General features: G+C 38.1%; 2 protein-coding genes across 4 annotated transcripts in view; one reads left to right on the top strand and one right to left on the bottom strand.

Annotated features, from left to right (window-relative positions):
• Positions 1-3,551: 3,551 nt before the first annotated feature.
• On the bottom strand, positions 3,552-17,730 carry ODR4 (odr-4 GPCR localization factor homolog). Its single transcript, XM_010215169.2, has 13 exons — positions 17,587-17,730; positions 17,005-17,136; positions 16,602-16,697; positions 15,409-15,515; positions 14,458-14,494; positions 14,201-14,341; positions 13,589-13,684; positions 13,195-13,260; positions 11,889-12,017; positions 11,192-11,282; positions 9,583-9,768; positions 4,966-5,058; positions 3,552-3,779 (listed from the first exon to the last, which is right to left on the bottom strand). Exons 1-13 carry the CDS (start codon positions 17,683-17,685, stop codon positions 3,712-3,714), a joined length of 1,341 nt encoding a protein of 446 aa, XP_010213471.2. The 5' UTR covers positions 17,686-17,730; the 3' UTR covers positions 3,552-3,711.
• Positions 17,731-18,839: 1,109 nt separating this feature from the next.
• The window catches only part of TPR (translocated promoter region, nuclear basket protein), a 33,901-nt gene continuing 30,412 nt past the window's right edge, over positions 18,840-22,328 (top strand). For all 3 annotated transcript variants that reach the window (XM_010215168.2, XM_010215167.2, XM_088524835.1), the window contains exons 1-5: positions 18,840-19,008; positions 19,799-19,903; positions 20,369-20,442; positions 21,250-21,346; positions 21,703-21,806. In XM_010215168.2, the coding sequence (XP_010213470.2) occupies positions 18,858-19,008; positions 19,799-19,903; positions 20,369-20,442; positions 21,250-21,346; positions 21,703-21,806 (531 nt within the window). In that variant the 5' untranslated portion in view covers positions 18,840-18,857. The remainder of the gene's footprint in view (positions 19,009-19,798; positions 19,904-20,368; positions 20,443-21,249; positions 21,347-21,702; positions 21,807-22,328) is intronic.

The raw sequence follows: 22,328 nt of genomic DNA, 5'->3' as shown, positions 1-22,328 counted from the left end.
TCCTCTTAACATTTTCATTTCTAACAGTAGATTGACTTTCTGGCCAGCTACCATCTGAAAAATAATATACCTTTCTTTATGAAGACATCATAGTTATAAAATAGGGGAAAAATGAAGAAATTCCTAGCCACAAAAAATAACTAGCTGCTTGAACAGCAAGACAAGCATTTGACTTCCAAAAGTAGAGGGTGTTTTTTCATGAGGAGTTAGTCCTCCGCCTGTCTGAAAGTCTCCTCATAACTGGCAGGAATTAACACTCCTTAAAGCTCTCCTCCTGTTTGGAACTAGGTTCAGAAGTTAGTAGCAGTAGCCTGATCATGCACGTCTCATTTCTTCAAGAAATGAGGCTGAAAGACAACAAAAAAGCCAAACAGTAACCAACACAAAACTGCAGTCATAGCTAGGGACAGGAAACGGACGGTCCATTTGGAGATGGATTAAGCACATTTAAACAGGATTTCCTTTCAATTGCTTAAAAAAATGCAACACCAAGCTTCAACAGAAGTTCATGAATAACAGAAGTCGCAAACCAATCTCTGATTGCAGCAGCCATCTATACTTCTGCAGGAAAAGATACAGCAACCAAAGCAAAAAGCTTAACCCTAACATAGATTTAACCCTAACATTGTACTGCTATTAAGGACAGTAATTTAATAAGGAACAAAAGCTTGAATGGGCACATAGTACCAGCCTTCCTGCTATTCTCCACTACAGCACTTCTGCTTGACAAGGAAGGCCCGAGTGTCTTCAGATGTACAGATGCACACAGAAGTGAGAGGACTACCTTGTTGGGGTTGCTGCTGAAGCCCTACAAGAGGGCCAACAGTGAGTGCTCCCCCTCGGATACAAAGAAGGAGCCTTCGCATGCATGAGTGCAGAGTACTTTTCCAAACTACCTTACAGTCGGAGGTGACTTACTCCACTCCTGGCTCACAAGTACATTCCCCCAATGGATTTAAACTGGGAAAGCAAGATTCTAGACCTCGACAAAGCAAACAGCCTATGCCTGAAAGAAACCAGCACAGAAAACACAAGATTTTTGAATATTCCAAAACTCGAACCTTAGAACTTAGCATTTAAAGATGGATTTTCTAGACATTAAACTCCCAACAGCTCCTCTAGAGCCACATATTAAAATAAAAATCTATTTGTACCTCTTTTCCTTAAAGAATTCATTTTCTTAGATTATTAATGGCCATGAATAGGAGCCAAGATGACAGTGGGAATCCCCTTGTCGTCTTCTTGATTCACTAGATCCTCATGGCAGGATGGCTGTAAGGCTCAGTATGAACACGGAAACCAATTTTTGTTCATTTGCTTTGGACTGAGTTAGTGTTGTTTGACACAAATTAAATGGGTAAAGAAAAAATCCTTCATGCAAACTCCCATCTCATCTGAGACTTTGACTTCTCCTAGCCTTCAGATGAAGAATTTCTTTCGCAGATTCTTAATACTTAGTTATAAGGAAAAGGATTCATTTGACAGGATTGCATGTAGCATAAAGAAAAACAGATGAGCTATTACCTGTAAGTTGTCAACATTCTATATAAACACATACAGAATATACATCTTTACTACATGTAATAACATCTCTAAGCAAGCCCTAATTTTACACCACAGCTGGCAATCAAACCAAAGGAGTAGGGACAGTATTTCAGGACAAAGCAGGCTCTTGAAACAAATACAGTTTCTCTATAAGGCATAACAGTTATTGCCACAAGTGACCATTGCACCTCCCTCTCTGGGGCTGTATTTTGAATAACATGCAACTAACTAGAGCATGTGTACCTCCCAAAACATACATTAGCAAGCATGCACAGATGCAGAACATTTTGAAATTGTTTCTTTTCACAGAGAAATTTGGCTGTTTGAGATTGAAGTAGAGAACTGAAAACAGCATTCCAGATGCAGTCACTTTCTTTGGTTTCTTTCATGATGCTGCAAACAAGAGCTTCAGGCAAGTGAGGATGACTTGTAGGCAAAGAGACTAGCAAGAGCTTGAGCAAGAATAAGTCATAGCTGCAGTTTAAGGAGTTTCCTGTTGCTGAGAATATGAAGATCACATTTTTTCCTAAGCTTATACACAGAACAGTGTAAATACTAAATAAGCAATGAAACACTTGCACTTAGTCAACCAAACACCAAATGGATGCAAAATAAAAACATGCTTCCTCAATAGAGGAAAACTTGTATCAAAACAAGGCCAATAACCAGGTTCTCTTGAGAATAGCTTAGCAAAAAGGCAAATAGATGCACACATTCAAAAGAATAAGGCGGAGGACTGAAGTTTTATTTCTTCCAATTACTTCCCACCACCCCCACCATTCCTCACATCTAATGGAGACTCCAGTGGAATAAGGTTTAAACCAAGTGGACTTTGAAGTGTATTAGGAAATCCATCTTATTTCCTGCACTCAACTTCCCCAAGCCAACTGCTTTGCATAATACCCTTTTGCCTATTGATTCTATCCATTTGCATGGAAAACATGCATCTGGAAAATGCAGCAGCTGAAGGACTTACCTGAGAACAGCATCTCCATTGTAGTCTTCATTTTCCTGAGAAGCTCTGCTTGAGCAGTAGCAAGTACAAACAATCAACACTGTGCCAAAATACTCACAGTACCAAAAGCAGGGTTGACAAAGCCGGTGGGGGAAAAAAAAAAAAAAATACACAGACAACAGCACTATTTAAAAGACATCTTTCCGAGTTGTCTTTTATTAGAAGCATTCCAGTACATAATTGATTATGTTGTAGAACCTAAGGGTTGGTATTTTAAGTGCTCCAGTGCCTTTACAACAACAACAAAAAAATCTTAGAATCTGGAACTATAATCTAACAGAGATCCAAACAGCTCATTTCATTCATGAAATCTTTGTTAACTTATCAGAACACTTCCCTCTCTCCTCTCTTCACTGCAAGGAAACAATGTTACCTCCTATCCCCTGGCTACTTTGTTTATATTCTAAATATTCTGATTAAGAGTTTTGAAGACTTGCAGGAATGCTAAATAATTTATTAATACTGCTTGAATACTTAATATCCTAAGAGAAAGATGATTGAATCAGGAGATGGATAAAGAAGTTCTTATCAGAAGTTAGTCTGAGGAAAGTTACACATCACTGATTTCTGGGTTCTTCAGGTCTTAAACTAAGGTTTTTACAGTTTGAATTAGCCTAAGAAAATTGAAATTGCTAGAAATTTGTATGCTTATTATGCCAATTAAACAATATTAGCTTAAGCAACTTGAGATCCATTTTTCCCCAATTAACTTCAATGAGAAGAGATTTCTGATAGCTAAAATAAGAATTTAGGAAGGAAATCCCTGAAGCAATAACTGTCACACTAGGTAACTGTACTACTACTAGTTTTAGCAATACCATAAAAAACTGTAGTAGAATATTACATTATTGTAGCGTGTGGGAAGAAAATAAAAGTTCTATCTTGATTTGAGGGATTTTACTAGACTATGATACCATTTTACCACCATTTGCACAAATGAGAAGAATTGGTTTCTAATAAACTTGATTCACCTACCACAACTGCATACTGGAACAAGGTAACTGGATGTATCATTATAATTTATATTGCACACCTAACTGGTGATATTTAGGCACCAATTCTTAGTTACTAGGACATTAAACCCAGATGTTTCCACCTTGTATAAGCGTGATTACTGGTCAATATTTCCATGAGGCTCCATTTGCTTGAGTTTAGTCACTGAAGTAGTTAAAAGAGAAGATTGATGCAAAGACTGCAACTGCAGCTGCTATTACCACACCTAGAAATGACAAAGGAAATGCATTCAGTGAGTGGCAAGGGCAGCACAGTCATCCGTGGCTAGGGTGTGGAGGGCAGGGTCAATGAAATGCAGCAATAGGAGCAATAAGAGCCAGGCCCAGAAAAGCTGTGCACCACTGCTAAGCCTAAACCTAAAGCTATGATGCAGGATAATTGCGTTATACAAGGCCCACAGGAACCTTCCAATGGGAGCATGATTCCTCCAACATCCAGGTGACTGCATTCTTCAGGAACAACTCGGCAGTGTTGTGGCCCACAAAGCAACAGCACTGATTCCACACTAGTGCTTCATTCCAGAAGGCAAGACTAGCAGAAATAACTAATCAGCTTCAAACAAAAACAAGATGGATAGGTTTTTGGGTTGTACTACACCTACTTCTTAGGCCTCTGAATTAATCTTCATAGCTTAACACCTATTTTTCTATTAATAAGCATGTTACTGATGATGCTGAGCATAAGATTTTTGGGAAAAAGAAATAGATTGACAATTCAAGGAAAAATTCTGATATATCCAGACCAGACTCATACTTAATATTACTGCTCTTTTGTAATCACTGTGTTCTGCTTTTAAGAATAATCGGAAGACAAACGGTTACTGTTTTGTTCAATACACTAAAAAGAGTACATCCTTGATAGTGTACCTGAACAAAAAAAAGACAGCTGAGGCTCAGAGAACTGTGCCAAATGCAGAAAAGGGCATGAGAACCTGTACCAGTCAGCATTAAGAAGCTGTATTTGAGAGGAAAGTTTTGCCACTGCTCTTCCCTAAGTTACTGAGGCCAATACTCAAGCCCATATTCATGTAAGCATTAGAAGAAGCTAATGACTCCCTAACCTGTTTAAAGATGCCTGTTTGTCAGAGCTATTCAATTATGCTCCCTTTCCATGTGCAGGGCAACAGAGCTGGTGGTTCCTCAAAGGCAAGTAAGCTATATAAACCGACTGGATTGGTCAAAACTGCAGACTGTGGTTCTTATTTTCCAACAAACACCCTGTCCATGTAACTCAAGCAGGGGCACATTCTAGAAAAAGCTATTGCATAAAGTCACCAGCAGCAAAGCCTACGATTTTTCATTAACCCCATAAAAAGGCCGTGGGAATGAACGGTACTGAAAACCGCTCTGTAATTCCTGGATTGCCATAGCAGAATCAGGAAGGTAACATACCCATATTTTGCTGAAGTTTCAACAGCAGTGTTGCTTTTGTCAGTTGTTTCTGTTGTGTGTCATCCGTGTTGTCAGTAACTGGACAAATATCAACTGCATGGAGATCAAGTGAACAAATAAACACTGGGTGAAAAGCTAACATTTGCATTTTACAGTTGAAGTCATGCAAAAGAACACAAAACTCTCATGAACTTTATAAAGCATATATATCGCAGAAAGACGTATCACAGTAGCAATGGCACAGCAGCAACATCATGATACAAAGTTATTCCACATAACTAGAGAGAAAAAAAAAAAAAAAAAAACACACACACACACATTCAGCAAGAAAGGAGTGCCACTTTCAAACTCATTTCTCCACAGCCTGACCCTAGTTACATGGGGAATGCCCTTCATGTAACCTAGGCAGACTCGGACACTTCAGAAAGGGAATCAAAATTAACCACTAAGTAACTCCCAAGACTGAAGTTTTATTTCCAAAGTGAAGTCTACCCAGGGTGCAAGCTACACAGAAATATCACTGCCACTAAAGGAGCAAGTCCAGCCCCATCTCCCTGCCTTCAGAGTCACAAGCACTTTAAGATCCCATATAAATACACTTTCAAGACAGGAATAGAGGCTTTTGAAATGACTACTAAATTCTTAGAACACTCCACCAGGATGTAAGGAAGCTTCACCATTCCTAGGCTGATGGGACTGAAACCTGTATCTGTTGCCTTTCTGAAGATTTCTCTAATCACTTGGCTATATCTAGGTTGTTGAAGGGGGCAGGAGAGAGAGAGAAAAGGGGATTATTCTTAAATCCTCCAGCTGAACTTGTTCCCATTTGCTCCTCACAGAGCAAGCATGCTTTGGATTATGTAGTTTAGTGGCGAGGCCACTTGCTGGTGGAGGGCCAAAGGTCTTAGATTTCCATTTCTGTTCCTAGAGCAGCCCGTTACAGCTTCACCTCTCAGAAGTTCTGTTTACTGCTAAGTCATTTCGATGGCAGCTCTATTCACTTCTGGAGAAGTGAAATTAAGTGGGTTACTGCACAAAAGGATGCATTTACTTGGAAAGAACCGAATGGACATGCCAAGGCACGCAAAACTAACTGCCAGACTCTTCCAGTTCAGAAGATGAAGACAACACCCACAGCAGTACCATATCTAAAGATGTAAAAGTCTCGGGAAAATCAATTTGATAAAAATGCAGGGCTGTCAACCACCTAGAGATTACAAGTTACATAGCTGAGTAATATAAGGCACATCCCTCATGACTCATATGAAAATGATTCACACAAGGACTTTCTCTATCATACTATGAGCCATTGGGAGAGTATATAATCTAGATCTGTGATCAGAGAGGTGGTGTCTGTCATCTTACATGAGTCATGTATATGGCAGGCTTTAAAAATCCCAAAGTCAAAAAAACTCAAATGTCCAAATTGAAATTTTGGGAGAGCGAGATTCATATTCTAAGAACAGAGCTTTAAGATCTTCCAGAAGATTGCATGCATAGGTGAAAAAAATGAGGACATAAAAATTGAATGTGAGGGTTGTTCTTGTTTCTCTCAAGAGAAATACTCTCATACTTCCAAGGCTTACATGTTCACAAGAAACCTGTTTTATTAGGGTGTTTTTTTTTTTTTTTTTTTTTTTTTGTCAAAAAGAATCACACCCCCTTACCTGGCTAAAGGATGAAATATGCAACTGGAAAACAGTACACAAACAACCAGAGTTCCTAGCTAGTTTTCAACGCCCTAAAATAGAATCTTTCTTTTAGAAAAGCTGCCCACATTTCTTCTGTCAATTCTGGAGACCAGACCAAGCCAGTTTCTTTCTACTTTAGTTCTGAGGTGGAAGTAGGGCAGTTTGTCATGGCCTTATACAGTTTTGTCGCTTTAAAGCAAGAGTTGTACTTCTCATGAGACAAAATGCAAAGCTACGTGCCAAGGCAGCAATGTTAATTTGTTTTCAGAAAGCAAAACCTTTCCCTCCTCCAAACCAACTGAAAGATAGATACTGACAAATTAGGTTACAGAAGACCTATATTTAGCACAACTTCAGAATAAATAATCACACAAGTTTTTAAAACCAGACACTGTCTACTATGAATTATATCAATCCTTACTGCTTCATTAATTCTTAAATTTGCTAAGATGGGCAAGAGATTACCATTACTGAAATCTGATTTATGCTTATCTACTCAGTGTATTTCAGGCCCGCCCCCATCCAAGGGGAAACAGAGATTTAGCAAATCCAATCATAAATGCAGAGCTTTCAATTGCCTGAACTAAAGCACTAAATACCTTGAAACTCCACTCTTAGTTATTTATATCTTCTAATCATAACATGTCAGTTATTACTTTCTATTTTCCCATGTATGCTTTTAAAGCATGACCCAACAGTGACCTCACTGGAGAGCTGAAAGAGGAATTATGAGAGTAAGAAGATAGCAGCAGCATATCCTAACCAAAACTCAAAAAGAACACTTGCTTTCATGTGTTTTGACTAGAAGGTGCTTTTTTTTTTAAAAAAAAAAAAAAAAAAAAAAAAGCGCCTTTGCTCCATTTTTTGCATCATTTTTTTTCAAGTACTTGAAGAGCATCATGAAAATGACACTATTGGAAAAAGATTACTCAATTTTTTTGAATTTTAAACAGTTTTTTTTTATAAGCAAGAATGTCATAATCTATAGTATTTTCCACACTTATTTCAAGGATGGACACCCAAATTCTGTTTAAATCAATATTGAATAGTAAATATTATTAAAGATACCCCGAAGGTTTGAGAAACAGATGATACTCATTAGAATGATGCCTTTACATGAAAGGCCAAAGTACCATTAAGCCATACAATCATGATTCTAGCAATGCTCAGATATTTATATATCAATAAGTCCAAAATACTAAATTAAACATTTCTTTAGAGTGCAGAACACACTCTACACAGTTTAAGAGCCTAACTTCTAGAACGACCTCTCAGCATTAAAGAAGAGGCACTTCAAGTCACAAGTTAGTAATTCCATAAGAAAAATTACCAGAAGCAAATAGCACTAAGCAGATAGCATGTTAGTAGCATCATTGTTAGAATCCACTCCACGGAGAAACTTCTTGGTGCAAAGCCAGGCACTTTTTTGCCCCTGCCTGAAATCCTCTTAGTATATTTTTACCTCTCCTCTTTTAGGCATTTACTTTATATAAAAAGCTTAAAATAACCTCTCCATACCTAGTTTCATAGGCAGTAAGTTACAAGAATGGCGAGTTGTGAGCTACCTGGAGCTCATTCTACACATGCTAGTGGCATCAAATCTTTTGATGAGTTACTGTTAGCCTGTATCATGCTCTCCTCCTACCCAAGGTTATTCATATTTACATAAGCTACAAAGCTGTTAACTCCATCACTTCTCACTAGGCATAGCTTCAGTGCTACAATATTAATTTACTTCCCTAAGTGATACTAATTCCTTAAAGCATAGTAATACTCAGCCTTAAGAATATTAAAGTTATCCTTAAATTACAAAACATAAATTCTCATGTCTAAGCAGCAAGATTATGGCTAGGTCTGAAACTGAACAACTCAAGAATCTTTCCAAATAAACAAGAGGGTTAAGTAAAACATTATTAATCATTCTACCTTACACAGCAAGTCCACGGCAAGAACTTCCATCCTTCCCTCCTCAAATTCCAACATCAAGAAGAGTTTATTGTTCTCATCTGAGAAAATGGGTTTTTTTGCACTCACGATATAAAACTGTAGCCTTAAAATCATAACCACATTGATTGGTAAAAAAAAAAAAAAAAAAAAAAAGAAAACCTCAACTGCAGAAGACCAGAGGAAGTATTACAAAAAGCATTTCGGCTACAGATAGACCTCAAAAGCATTGAGGTCAAACTTGTATAAAAAACATAAGCCCAGATCATTCAAAAAAGGAATAACTTGTTTATAAAAAATACTTTCCATTTTCCATGAACACCACACTTCAGTTTTGTGCACTGTGTCTGACATACAGATTCAAACATTAAAATCACTCAAAACAAGGAAAGGTACCTGGGCTTGGGCCAGGGGCATGGGCAGGGGGGAAGAAGAGTCAGCTTTTACCTGACTTCCCAGAAAAGACATTTATTTCTTACTAAAATTTTAAAAATATATTTCCTAGAATATCAGTAGATTTGACTGAAACATTCAACTTACTGCGACAACTTAAAATATTAGAACAACTACTCAACTGCTGAGTTGGCAAACTTGAATTACTGAAAGTAACTGGTATATAAAGCTTTATAGGCTTATTACAATCATCTATAATTCACAAAAGTACACAAACTTTGTTCAACTATATATTTACCATGTCCTACAGCTCATGAGCTGCAAACATGGTTGCATAGACAATGCAATCAATGAATGAGCAAAATATTTGAGTGACTTCTGGCACAACCAACCACAGGAACTGGTTGTTCCACAATTTTTCACAAACACATTTAAAGTGTAGTTTGATTAGCATAATCGAGTTCCAAGATATGAAATACTAAATTTAAACATGACATTCCCTATCTGGATAAAGTTAAGGTATGCCTTTGGTCAACATTTGCATAATTTGTGATGCAGTTGAATCTGGCTCTCAAGACACTGTATTTACCTGTGCTAGCTTCCTCTGCTATATGGATATCTTCAGCTTGCACAGCTTGATCCAACATCTCAACAAAACGTTCCTGAATTTCTCCAGCGGCCTCGTCACGAAACTTATAATCACTGAGCATCACACTGGATCCAGGAACAGGGACAAATAGTCTCTGAGGTAAAACACGATATTCCCTCTCAAAATCTAGAAGTGGGGAAAAAAAATACAATCTAAATAGAGTCTTTGCTAATTACAATAGCTAATTACAATTCCTCATTAACCTCTGCCATCAGACAGTTACTCCAAAATAATTCCTCAAGGTTTTCCATGTAATTAATAAACATAGCTTGTTTACGTTACCATTTCATGAAAGTTTTGGCTGCCATTATTCTGATTTATGCTTTTACATTACCTTCTCCAGAAACAGACAAGAGACCTCCAAAACAGACCATGAAATGCTAAATACATCTTTTATCATGTTTAGAATGACTGGCAAAAACTGCAGATAAGGGTGCACACCAAGACCCATTATTTCAGCACCAGGGAGGACTGCAGTCAGTGGGCTGTTTTATGCCACACTTAGGACTATGGACTATGAGTGCCACCTAAAGAGGAAAATAAAAACTGCAGGCAATTGAAAATACCAAGATCACAACAGGATTGAGTTTGGACCAAGTCAGCTAAAAGCAGTATTTAGAAGGCTTTTGTATTACACTGTGTATTAACATCATTAAAAAATGGTTATCCTAAAGCAAATTATGATCCTGCAGACAATTTGTTCCCTATACTATCACCCAGCTTCCATTTCTATTTTTTCTTTTCTATTTTTACCAAAAGCACCACAAAAGATCCACCTTTCCAAAAGCTTTCCTTACACAAGGTATACAAATTGACTTTTCATCTAACTAGTTATACACGTACCTCCAACTTTCCCTTAAGTTTAATATGATCAAGATAAGAAGTTTTATTTTCATGAAATCAATTGGCATTGCATCCTAGCCTTCACATGGTGTTCTTAAAACCAAGCTAATGCAATCCAGCAATTCATGATGCTGAAAATGAATGATCCATTTAAATGACAACACACACGTAAAACAATGTGATTAGATTAAGAAAAAAACAGAGACAACAGATTAAATATTTGTACAGCTAGTTAGAAAAACAGATTTTGAATATTTGTTCATGCCAGTCATATATACAATGTTATATTTAATATAACAGAGATGAATTATTAGGCTTTGGAGTTTGTCAGATCACATTCACCATACAGCTGACAATTCAAAGCCCCTGTTCAACTGATTCTTATAGTCTTTCTAAGTTCTAGCACTCCCTTAATTGATTTTTTTTTTTTTGTAAATATAAGTCACAGGTAGAAATTCAGCAACAAGATTTTAATTACAGGAAAGCCAGTCACTGAGAAATAAGCTAAAAGTATACTTTGTGGTCAGAATTTTGAACAAAGAGTTTGCATGAAAACTATGATACCAAGGAACATATCTAAACCTGACTAGACTTGGCACGAACCAAAAATGTTCGGTATGCTGGATTTCAGCATGCTAGCAAAATTTCCTGAAAGAACCAAAATGTACTGCATATATGATAACTTGCTTTCTCTTCAAGTTCCTACTTTTTTTGTCAAGTCCTTCATTTATAATGAGATCTTCAAACAGTATTTCACAACGATCACTTAGTGTGTTTATTATGTCTCTTTTCAAAGCCTGGAAAGACAAAGCAAGAATATAAGCAAAGTAAAAACCATCCAAAGTCCTTTTGATTATTAAAAGAACAAAAGTAATCCTTAATAGGCTAAACCCATTTTCAAAAGATATTCAGAAGAAAAAAAGGACTTAAAGACAAAAGCTAGCCTCAAAAAGATTAATGAATAACAAAAAAAAACAGAGGAAATGTTTACTATTGTTAGAGTAGCAACATCTGGACATTATAATACGAAAATTTGCAAGGCACTGACTCAGTAAGGTACAAAATCACTTAAATAAAACTGCCTCATGTACAAAAACATGGTTTGCAGGATTTTCTTAATTTTAGGATGATTTATAACGCCCTCATAACTTTGAATATTGATACAACCATCAACAGACATTAACCTTAGTGGTAGAAAGCAGTATCTGCTAGAACTGTGAAAAGGAACAGAAGATACGACACAGAAGTGAATACTAAAACATTCCATATGTTCAAGGCAGAAATTATTTTGATCCCTGTTTATATCATGTCATTCTGACAAAAAAAAAAAAAAAAAAAAAACTAGCGTGACAAATTTGTTTTCAGAAATGTCTCCAAGTCTCTAGTGAGAACTTGTTCTCTACCTGAACAGCCTCTTTAACTTTTGGCTTGCTGTTATGGATGTAGGCTCTGCATTTCACAGCACCTTTGAGATTTATGGAACCACTGCAGACCTGGACTGTAGCTGTTGATCTATGGCTCGAAACCTGGGACTGAAAGACAGGCATGTTTCAGTTTATCTTGTTACGTAGGTGCTCACAGCACAGCTAACAAACATCAAAATGCACAGTAAATGTTAAGGTGTTTACATGTAATCTCATATACATACACCCAGTATTACTGTCTGGTATCTTTTAAAGTCTTTGAAGTTCATATGCTTAGTGTATAATGCATAAGCTCAGAATGTCTTGAAAGTCATACAGTCACTAATAAATCTAAATCTGGTCATACAAAGCACTAGTTACCCAAATGAATAGTGCACTACATGTAGTATTCTACGAAACCTCAAAATGCAGTGAATTTTTTTTGCAGCAAAGAAGACAAAAGATACCCCAACCTCACTAGGATTCTAATATGAGAAGGATATATTCAATGATTAACAAGAAAACACCACGCCTATTTTTAAGGCTAAAGACAACTATTGCTTTATATCATTTTAAAACAGAAGGAAAGCAGGGACAAGTTCTGCATGAAACACACCAACTACTTAGCATAAAAAGCTTTCCTTTCATGTGAGGCTATTAACTATTGCAAGAGTATAACAGAAACAATGACCTGCTCTTCAAGGTTTAAAGGCTTTTTAGGTATTTCTGAAAGATACAAGTTATTCAATAAAAATGTGGAGACTCCAGGATCTAACAAACTAGGATGACCCATGTTGTATAGAAAGCCTAGATACATTTTGAATTTGGGACCTAGGCTGCAGCACCTAATTCAGGGACTGACTCTCCATAACCTCCCTTGCTATTAAAGATGCAACTCCTGATACAGACCTGAAAGCTCTGAATTATGATTCAGCCTACAGAATCTGTATGTTAGTCCAAAATCAGTGATTGATCTTCTAATGAAAGTATCCAGGTAGGTATCCATACCCAGTCATGACACATCAAGGCACAGGCTTCATGAACTTCATCATGATTGACTGAAACCAACATACCCATGTAGGTTCAGTGCCCTGCCATCAAATTTAGTAGTTAAATCTACCCTAACACAAAAACATGCAGATAGGAAAGACATGGAACCATCCAGTCAGTTTCACAGTCAATATCCAGGGAGAAAAATCTTAGAAGAAAGTAAATTTGATTTCTAGACAGTACTTTAAATATTCTCTTATTTTCTTATTCTAAACAGGTAACAGAGGTTACAAGTTAAAAACAACAAAATACTTACCAGTTGTGTAAGAACTTTGACATCAGAGAAGTGAGTGCTGGACTGAGTACTTCCTCTTAACTTTTTCTAAGAGAAAATAAATGTGACATATGAAAGATGAAAACCTGTCCAAATCCAACATGTCAAGGTATTTTACAGTCACTCTCCCTATGGTTTAAAATGTGTCCTAAGTTCTAGTTTTTAAGGGAGAAAAATGACAATTGGAAAGCACCCATGAGAATAAGGAGTAACACTAAAAATAGAGATTAATGCAGCAGTCAAACAAGGCTTAATCCTGATTTGTGCTCTTCAGCGAAGCATACTTCATAGAGCCAATTAGATCAACAAATATTGTACAAAAGACCTTCAGTGCCTCTTATCAGGCTAGAGATTCTGAACTGCCCATATTACTCACCAGACCTTCCACGAGTTCTGTATCATTATCTTTGACTTGTCCATTGATCAGAAATACACTGTCCTCTATCTGTTTTGACCATCGATTTAAGCCATTCTTAAAAAAATCATGAAAAAAGAAAAAAAATAATTTCATTGGAGAGGATAAACAATAATAGACTAAAAACTATAGAAATATGTTCTAATAATTACTCCAACATACTTTAAAAGTCTCTGAAAAAAAACTTATGGGACAATAATTGACAGATGGGATTCGTGAAGCTAATCTGTATTAAAAGTTTCCTATAACCCTGCTGTAACTTGACATGAGTTTCTCCAAAGTGAAGCAGTTTCACAACTGCAGCTGGGATCACCATGACAAAGATTAATTCTTCGAAGCACAGGAAACCCCCAGCATTGAGCACAAGAGAAAAGCTCTCCATTTTTAAATACAGACCACGTTTCACTGACTTCAAACACTTATAAGAGGAACAACAGCTGTCAAACACTGTCAGTTAGTCCTACTCTGGTACTCGTATTTTATACTCAAATTAGCTTTTGTTTAAATTTCAACAAGAAAAAAAAAGCACAGAGAATAAGCATAAGAGTAATACTGTTGCAGCTAGTTGGTTACCTTGGTATTCTTCTCCAAGTCGTTGTTAGGTGAAGTAGCAAGAAGTGGAATGTGAATATTAACGTTCACTGTGCAATCCAAAGCCAGCCAGCAAGCAGACACAGCACTCTGGTATTTCCAATCTGCTGGTTTAGCTGAACTCTAAAAGCAGGAATAAGCAATAAAGTGTTCCAATATAACACACTTTCACAGAAGTCTTCTTGAATCATTCCTTGCAATGCATTAAAAGCTGCACAAGACAAGCAGCACGAGCTCACCTTTGGATCCTGTACATCATAAGTTCGGCAAACTATTCTTTGGTACTTAAAGAAAAAGATTTGATGAAAAGTAAAAAAACAAATAAGATTTTTTTTGTAATTATCTTTTCCCTTATATTAACTATTTTTGAGCTAATTTAAGCTCTGAAGAAAGCTCTCACTTCTCATTAAGTGTAAAAAAGTGGAAAAATATTTGGCTGTAAACTCCAAATAACGCAGTGATGATGTCTCATCTTCTACACACATATTAGGATCAATAGCTACGCACAGCAAGAAGCACCACTGCACTCATGTGTCATGTCCTGGTTTCTCTCACCCTTCTAAAAATCTCATTTTTTCTCCCTGTATTATCCCATTCTCAACAGAGGCCAGATTTTTCTTTCACATGAGCACACATCTCGCATGTTGGTGACTTCCCCAATTCCATGGCTATCACTGGTAGCTGCAAGGTCAAGAAATTATCCAATATTTTAGATGTTTTCCTTATTTTTAGGCACATCAAAGTAACCAGATAAAACATAGTGAAAAGCTAATACACTCAATCCTAACAGTAAAAACATACGGTAATTGTGGAGGAATAAGGCTGATGGTCTATTTTTACCTAAACAAAAATCTCCCTGATTCCAATTTATTAATTTATGCCTATCTGAACTCAAACAACTTCCTCCTCCCTACTTCGTCCACCACCCCTAAACTTCAGTTTGTATTCAAATTCTAGCAGAAAGGAAGAAAGGAAGAGCAGCTAAATCTGTCTATTGGTTATGAACAACTGCTTATACACATTTTCATCCGGCATCTTCTACATCCAGCAACTACTGCCAAATGTGGCACAGCCATTCATTTTCATCCATAGAAAACTCATTTCTAACACAGCCTTCTCTTCGAAAAGAACTACAGAAACTAGATGGGGGTAGCAGCCCAAAACAACCCAGTTTCTTGAAAAAAGGATACTTCTTTGTAGTAGAACAAACTTGAAGAGCTGCTCTGTCTGAGACCTCATCTTCACCAGGTTTCCAGAGTCGCCTTTTCATCATAGACTTTTCCACTGAGAAGATGAGCTAAAGATGAAAAAAATATTATGGAATTTTCTATACAAGAAATGTGTTATAATTCTTCCTTGCACTGAAGTTCTAAAGCTGAATGATGAACTAGTAATACAGCTTATACCTTAAAAAGCCAGTTAAAGGAACTCTTAACATCTATTCAAAGGCAACCACTCCAAAGCAAAGTTGCCTGTGCAACATGAATTCATTTTCCTTGTAAACTGAAGCAAAAAAAATAATATTCACCTTGTACATTTCAAGTGTGTTTTTTTTTACTTTGTGAAATTTTAGTCTTATGCTTAAAACTTGTGGCTCAGCAAAGACAGATGTGAAAAGAGTTCAGAAAAAACAGGAAAAAAATTACATTGTGCAACTACTCATAACATGGACACTGTTCATCGGTTGTTGTCGGCTGCTGGCTTCTACAATCAGAATTGAGACTTGATTATACTGCACTAGAAACATATCAAAGTGCTGAAATTGAATCCTGGGCCTAAGGCTTTACAGAGTTTGCATGTTAAAATTACTATGCTTAACTCATAAAATAAAGTGAACCTCTGCATACATAACAGAAACCAAAAAAAGCTACCATGTGGTAGATTCCACAGTATCAAAAATGTATTTTAATCCTATCAGTGGAACGCTCAAAATATTTTTTAAATGTAAGCGTTTAAGATGAGTAATATTCTAGAGTACAGTCAAGAAAACAAAAATAAAGATCTCTTATTATCCTAAAACCACTGGTCTAAACAATTCAGTCAATCAAAAAACAATCATGCTTCAGCTACCATCAACAATTCTACCTCAAGGCTTAGTACAACCAGCACTAAAGGCATATCCTTAAGGCATATCCTCAAGGAAATACTACTGCAGAAGCAAACACCACAGAACCAGAAAGTTTGCTAATCCAGGCTGCAGTACAGTGCCAAAAGATACCAATTACTGAAGTTTCAACATGCACCAGTATTATAGAAATCATGCCAGAACATTTCTGTTGTTTTAATCCTAAAGCCAAAGCAATATATAAAAACAAGATGACAACAATGATAGAAAATCACGCAGTGAAACAAAAAAATCATTGACTCCAGGAAGCACGTTTACCTTGCGCAAAGCACTTTGACTGTCTTTTGCCAGTTCTGGAGTTGCAATAATAAACACACCGAGAACTAACAAGCCTCCAGGAAGCATTCGAGAAACCTTGACAAGAGAAATGCACATGCATTAGTAGGAATCACAGAATTCACTTTATCAATTGATACTCCATGACTTTCCAATAAAAGAATTATGCGTTTAGAACAAATGAAATAGGTACAAGTGTTTTCCACTGGCACCTTCCTCTGAAATAGTAGAGCAGAATATTTCATAACTTTTATCACTTAAGCACTCCGTTTTATCATAAACTCATACAACAATAAATATCAATACTTTGGTTTAATGAAGGCATCATCGCTGTATCTCTTAATTTTTTTCTTCCCACCCCCTTTCTTAGCTCATACTGCAATACCTGGCTGGCATGTGCAGTTACCCACTCTTCATCAATGGATGCCAGCTTTGACGGATTTATGTTGCTTTCATCTTGCTCTTCCTTTGGAGGTGTTCGAACAGCCCGAATTACATAGTCTCTTTGAGAGGAACACTGTAGAAGACAGCAATATAAACAAAGATAATAGAAGGTTAATATCAAGTTTGGGAATACTACAAAAAATAGAGAGTAACTGTAAGTGTCTGTTTTACAGAACAAATAGTTAAACTCTATAATACAATATAATGATAATCTCTTATTTCTTTTCCCTTAAAAAGCAAAAATGTCTCCCTTTCGTTGCCTTAAAGCACTGTTAAAAGGAAAATTGAATCTTTGAAACTTTCATTTCAACTTCTTGTATCATGTACTTTTAAAAGAAAGGGCTTTAAAAGGTTTTCTAATAATGAAGTTCTACTTTGCTGAAGCCCTCTCCAGTCAAAGCACTCTTCTCCTGCTTTATACAAGCTCAGTGTGATGCTAGTAGACTTGAAACTAAATGATAAAAGCCAGTGGAGCTGTCTCTTACTAGGAGAAGGAACAGAATTCTTCGTAACACAAACTCACCTGTCCTATTAGCAGGCCTGTGACATAAGGCTTTAGTTTTGCACTGAGGTCTGAGAGATATTGCCCAACAGCCTCCTCAACAATGTAAGTTCTACCCATTACTGCAGGCTTAAAGACTGTAGCTTTAACCTATAAAGCAAAATAAATAAATCAATAAATAAAGTTAAAGAATGTACATATGCTACCTTGACTATCCAAAAAAGGAAAGTCTTAGGGAAAGCGCCTAAGCACGTTTGTAATCGTTATGAAACATTTAATTAGTTAAGTAGATTAAAAACCTCCAAGATTTTTATAAAATGAAAATACAGTTACTCTACAGTACAGGAAAAAAGTCATTTTAGCTATATTTGAGAAAAAAAAATTTAAAAAAAGACGGAACAGCTGTCAAGTCAAACAAGCCAAGGCTAAGAAAAACATGCTTTCAATGAAGAATTGTTGGCTACATCACCTTTCACCAGCAGCCAGTCAGTAAACCGTTCATTTCTGCACAGGGCTTCCTCCCCAACAGCCTCGCTCTACTCTCCGCTCTTGCCCCTTCACCGACAGGGCACAGGCTGCGCGCCGCGGGAGGCGAGCGGCCGCGAGCCCTCCCTGCGGCCGCCTTCAGGGCTCGCCGCACGGTCAGAACGCGGGGAAGCCGCCGGCCGCGTGCCCGAAAACACTTTCCGGCGCTTGATTTACGGCTTCAGCAACAATTAAAAGGCGAAACGGGCAGGCCTAGGGCTGCCCCCCACTCTGTCCGCAACGGCTCCGTAACGGCCACAACGGTCGCAACGGCCGGGTCGCTCGAGACGGCCGCGCGCGCGCGGCGGGGCCGGCGCCACGTCATCAGCGCGCGCGGCCGGGCCGGCGCTACGTCATCAGCGCGCGCGGCTCCCACCGCCCCCCACGGCGCTCCGAGCGCCGGAAAAGGGCGCGCGGGATGACGTCACGCCAGCGCCGCCACGCTTAGTGTGGCGGAAGCACTAGCTTTCTTCCAGCGCACCTCCCGGACGACGGAATACCTTAGAAGGGCAACGAGTTCTGCCGAGAAGCCCCCGGAGCGCCTTTGTCTCGCTTGAGCGCCCTCCAACACATCAGCAAGCACCCAAAGCCTCACTCAAAATGGCGAAAAAAGCGAACCTACCGGAAACGGAAGGACCTTATATAACTGCTCCCGCGGTCCGGTGAACTACGTTGCCCATAATCCCACGGGAGCCCGCGTGGGCGCTTGCGCGCGCGCGGCGCATGCGCGCGGGGCGGCGGGCGCGCGGCGCAGCGCGGCCTCCGAGATGGCGGCGGTGCTGCAGCAGGTGCTGGAGCGCGGCGAGCTGGGCAAGCTGCCCCGCGCCGTGCAGGCCAAGCTCGAGCGCTTCCTGGGCGACCAGCAGAGCGAGATCGACGGGCTCCGCGCCCGCCACGAGCGCTTCAAGGTGGACAGCGGTGAGTGCCGCGGCGCGCGGGGGGGAGCCCGCGGGGGGCCTTGGTTTGGGAGGCGGTTTGTGGAATTAATCGGATCCCGCTCTTTTGAGCGCCTGCTTCTCAAGTGCAAGCGGTGTTTGGAGCTGAGAGATGCTATTAGGAAGCGTGAAAATAGGTGGAAATTCCTCAGGGATTTTTTAGAAGTCTCGTGTGCCTCATAGGCAGCTCAGGTCCGGTTTTATTTAATGCTTTACCTTTCACCTCCATAACATTTACTCCTTCTTTGTGGTATATCAAAATGTACGAGTCGTGCTTTAGAAGCGTTTGCTAAATGCTTTCCAGATTTTATCTCACAGCACCTAGGCATACTTAGTCGTGGCTGTCTGAATGGAAATAACTCCACAAGAAATGTTAGGTTGATGTAACCGAGCCCACACTGTTTGACTGTGCTAATAGAACTGATTTGAGCTAAATCAGAAGCATTAAGTATAAGAATTGGTTAGGTTTTCATATTACAGTACATGCTCGTAAAAATATGTTTCTTTTAGGTCTAACAAAGCATTTAAAGTAATGTGCCTCCAATGTAGAAATATCTCTTTTTGGTTTCCAAAAACACAGAATTTATTCTTTAGGTAGTATTACTATTATATTTTCTTGGTACGTGCTGTTCTTTAATGTAGTTGCCAATGAGTAGAATTCTTTGCCAATGAGTAGAATTCTTTGTCATTTCTTGTGAGAGATGGGAGGTTTCTCCCCATTTCTCGTGAGGGAAGGTGTTTATAAGCAGAATTGATGGAGTGTTGTTTTGCAGAACAACAATACTTTGAAGTAGAAAAGCGCCTGGCTCAAAGTGAGGAGAGGCTTGTAAATGAGACACAAGAATGTCAAACTCTTCGCGAGGAGCTTAAAAAACTTAGTAAGTACAAATGCACGTTCTTAAGATCAGACAGGTTTTTTATTTTGTAATCCAATGTTTTATTGAAGTGCTTAAAGCTTGAAGCAGAAATTTTAAATCAATTCATGAGTAACACTTGTTATTTGTGCAAATAAAGTAAGGTTTTGTTTTTTTTCATTCAAAGTTTATGGGTTTTTTATTTCTGTTTAATGGAAAAAAAAACATGAGACTTGTATTTGTTTGGAATAATATTAAGGTAATGCTGTGCATTGGTTTATTGACAATAAACGCATCTGCTCTCAATGACTGCTTTAGTTGCTAGAATACTCCTCAAACCACCCAGTCTATTTATTGGGTTTTTATTTAGTGCAGTCTTGAATTCTTCTCTCTGTTTTCAGTGTTGATGAGGGAAACAACTTGATTGGGTCTGGAGAATAGTGCTATTAAAATGGAGCTACCTCACTATTATTTTTTTTCATTCAATAGATGACCAGTTGAAGTCTGTGAATGAGAAAAATAAAGAACTTGAAGCTGCTCAGGACAGAAACACAGCCATACAGGTACTGGAGAAGTAGGCTGTAAGTTTAAATACCGGTTAACCTGTCTGATTGTGCCAAAGAATAAAAAGAAATTCCCCACTAGCCTTCCCAACTACATGAGTGCAAATTCAGTTGTGTTTGTTCAGGAAGGTTGCCCGTTTTGGGATGAAATTTACTTTTAACAAGTTGAATTATAGGTATACTTATGGCAACACCTATATTGTTATTTCCATTTGAGTAGGCTGTTTGCAAAATTACTTAAACTGACTCTTAAACGATCAAAGCTGTGCTTTATAATGCAGTTGATCCAATGTTAGGCTGTAGATTAAAGAGGAGATCTCTTTTTCCTGTTCTTTCCTGCACTGACACATTTTTCCATGCATTAGGAGTGAAAGTCACTTTGGCTGACCAATCCAGCAGAATTCTGGAGCAGGAAGAGAAAATACTATTAGATTGATTTGTCCACAAGGAGAAAATGCATCTGATGTTTCCCCAGAGAGGCTTACAGGGGTCTAACTGGAGTTTCAGAGTGTGAAAAGAAAGTTCAAACTCACTGAAAGCTTTGGGCAGGGAAACTGGAAGACACTGGAAGTGGTGTATTTGAATTGTATATTCTAATGTAATGGAAACAGTGAAAGCAGCTACAATTTTATACTGTGTAGTTCAGGCTGATTCAGTTTGCCACTGTTGAATCAGTTTTCAGCTGCTGTATTTGGCTGGGATAGCCTGCTGTTAGTTAACGTATGTTTCTGTAATGATAAATGTAAATGATGGCTGTAAACTGCCAAAGAGTTGCATTCCTTCATTGGTTTTCTGCAATTTTTTCAGAGCCATCTAAGTAGAGAAAAAGAAGAACTGGAAGCTGAGAAGAGGGATCTGGTTCGAACAAGCGAAAGACGATCTCAGGAAGTTGAACATTTAAACGGTAGGGTCAAGAATATATTATCAAAAAACTTCACAGCCCTACATTAAACAAAAGATCTTGAAGAGCTAGGTTTGTTATGCAGTATCTGGTTTGTGTAGGCAACTCCTAGCAATGGACTAGCAGAAAAAGGATGTAGTTTAGGAAAGAGAAATAGGTAGAAAGTTACGTGCAAGTCATAAAATGCCGTGTTTTGATAAACGGTGCTTGGCTTTGTAGACAGAAAATTTTACAAAAACTGCCAATATTTGCATCATATATATTCATTCTTTACATTATTAGTTAAATCTAACGAATAGGTAAAATTTATAGTTTTACTATTGGTTTGTTTATACTGGTATATCTCCTGCTTTCCCCAGAGGATGTTAAACGTTTAAATGAAAAACTTACAGAAGCAAACACAGAAAAGGTGAAACTTCAGCTGAAGTTAGATGAACTTCAAACATCAGATGTTTCTGTGAAGGTGAGTAGTGTTTTATATCTGTTGTGCTTGTTAACATGATGAGGCCCTCAAAACTAATCATTTACAGATGATGTAATCATCATTTTGTCATTAGTAACTTTAAAGTAGGTCAAACCACTTAAATGGTCATCCTGTTATTTATGACAAAAGGTCTTATAAAACTGATGGCAATGTTTGGAAGTCAGAGAAATATATACAATCGGCAATATTTGGAGCTAGTATTTAGAACACATCAGCTTGTGCAAGCATGCCCAAGCCTCAGCAGTGGCAATAGTAGCTGATACTCACTAGGACAAAGGGCTGTAAGTTGGCAAAGGCAGGTAGAAAGGAGAGTAAACTTCATTTCTGAATGTGCACCACTTTTGCTGTCAGAGTAAACTCCATAAAGAAGTGTAAAGGGAGGAGAAAGGTAATGGTCTGATCGTTTAATGTATATTCTTTGGCTAGAAGAAAATCTTCATGTGCTATTCTATTGTGAAAAATACATAAAGGTATTGAGGAATCTAATGTGTCAGGAAGCAT

This window comes from Tinamus guttatus, unplaced genomic scaffold, assembly GCF_059628265.1.
Source record: "Tinamus guttatus ecotype Peru unplaced genomic scaffold, ASM5962826v1 Tinamus_guttatus_pri_ptg000215l, whole genome shotgun sequence".
Classification (NCBI taxonomy): Eukaryota; Metazoa; Chordata; class Aves; order Tinamiformes; family Tinamidae; genus Tinamus; species Tinamus guttatus.
Note: the sequence above shows the minus strand (reverse complement) of the source record. Positions and strands in the feature narration are given on the sequence as shown.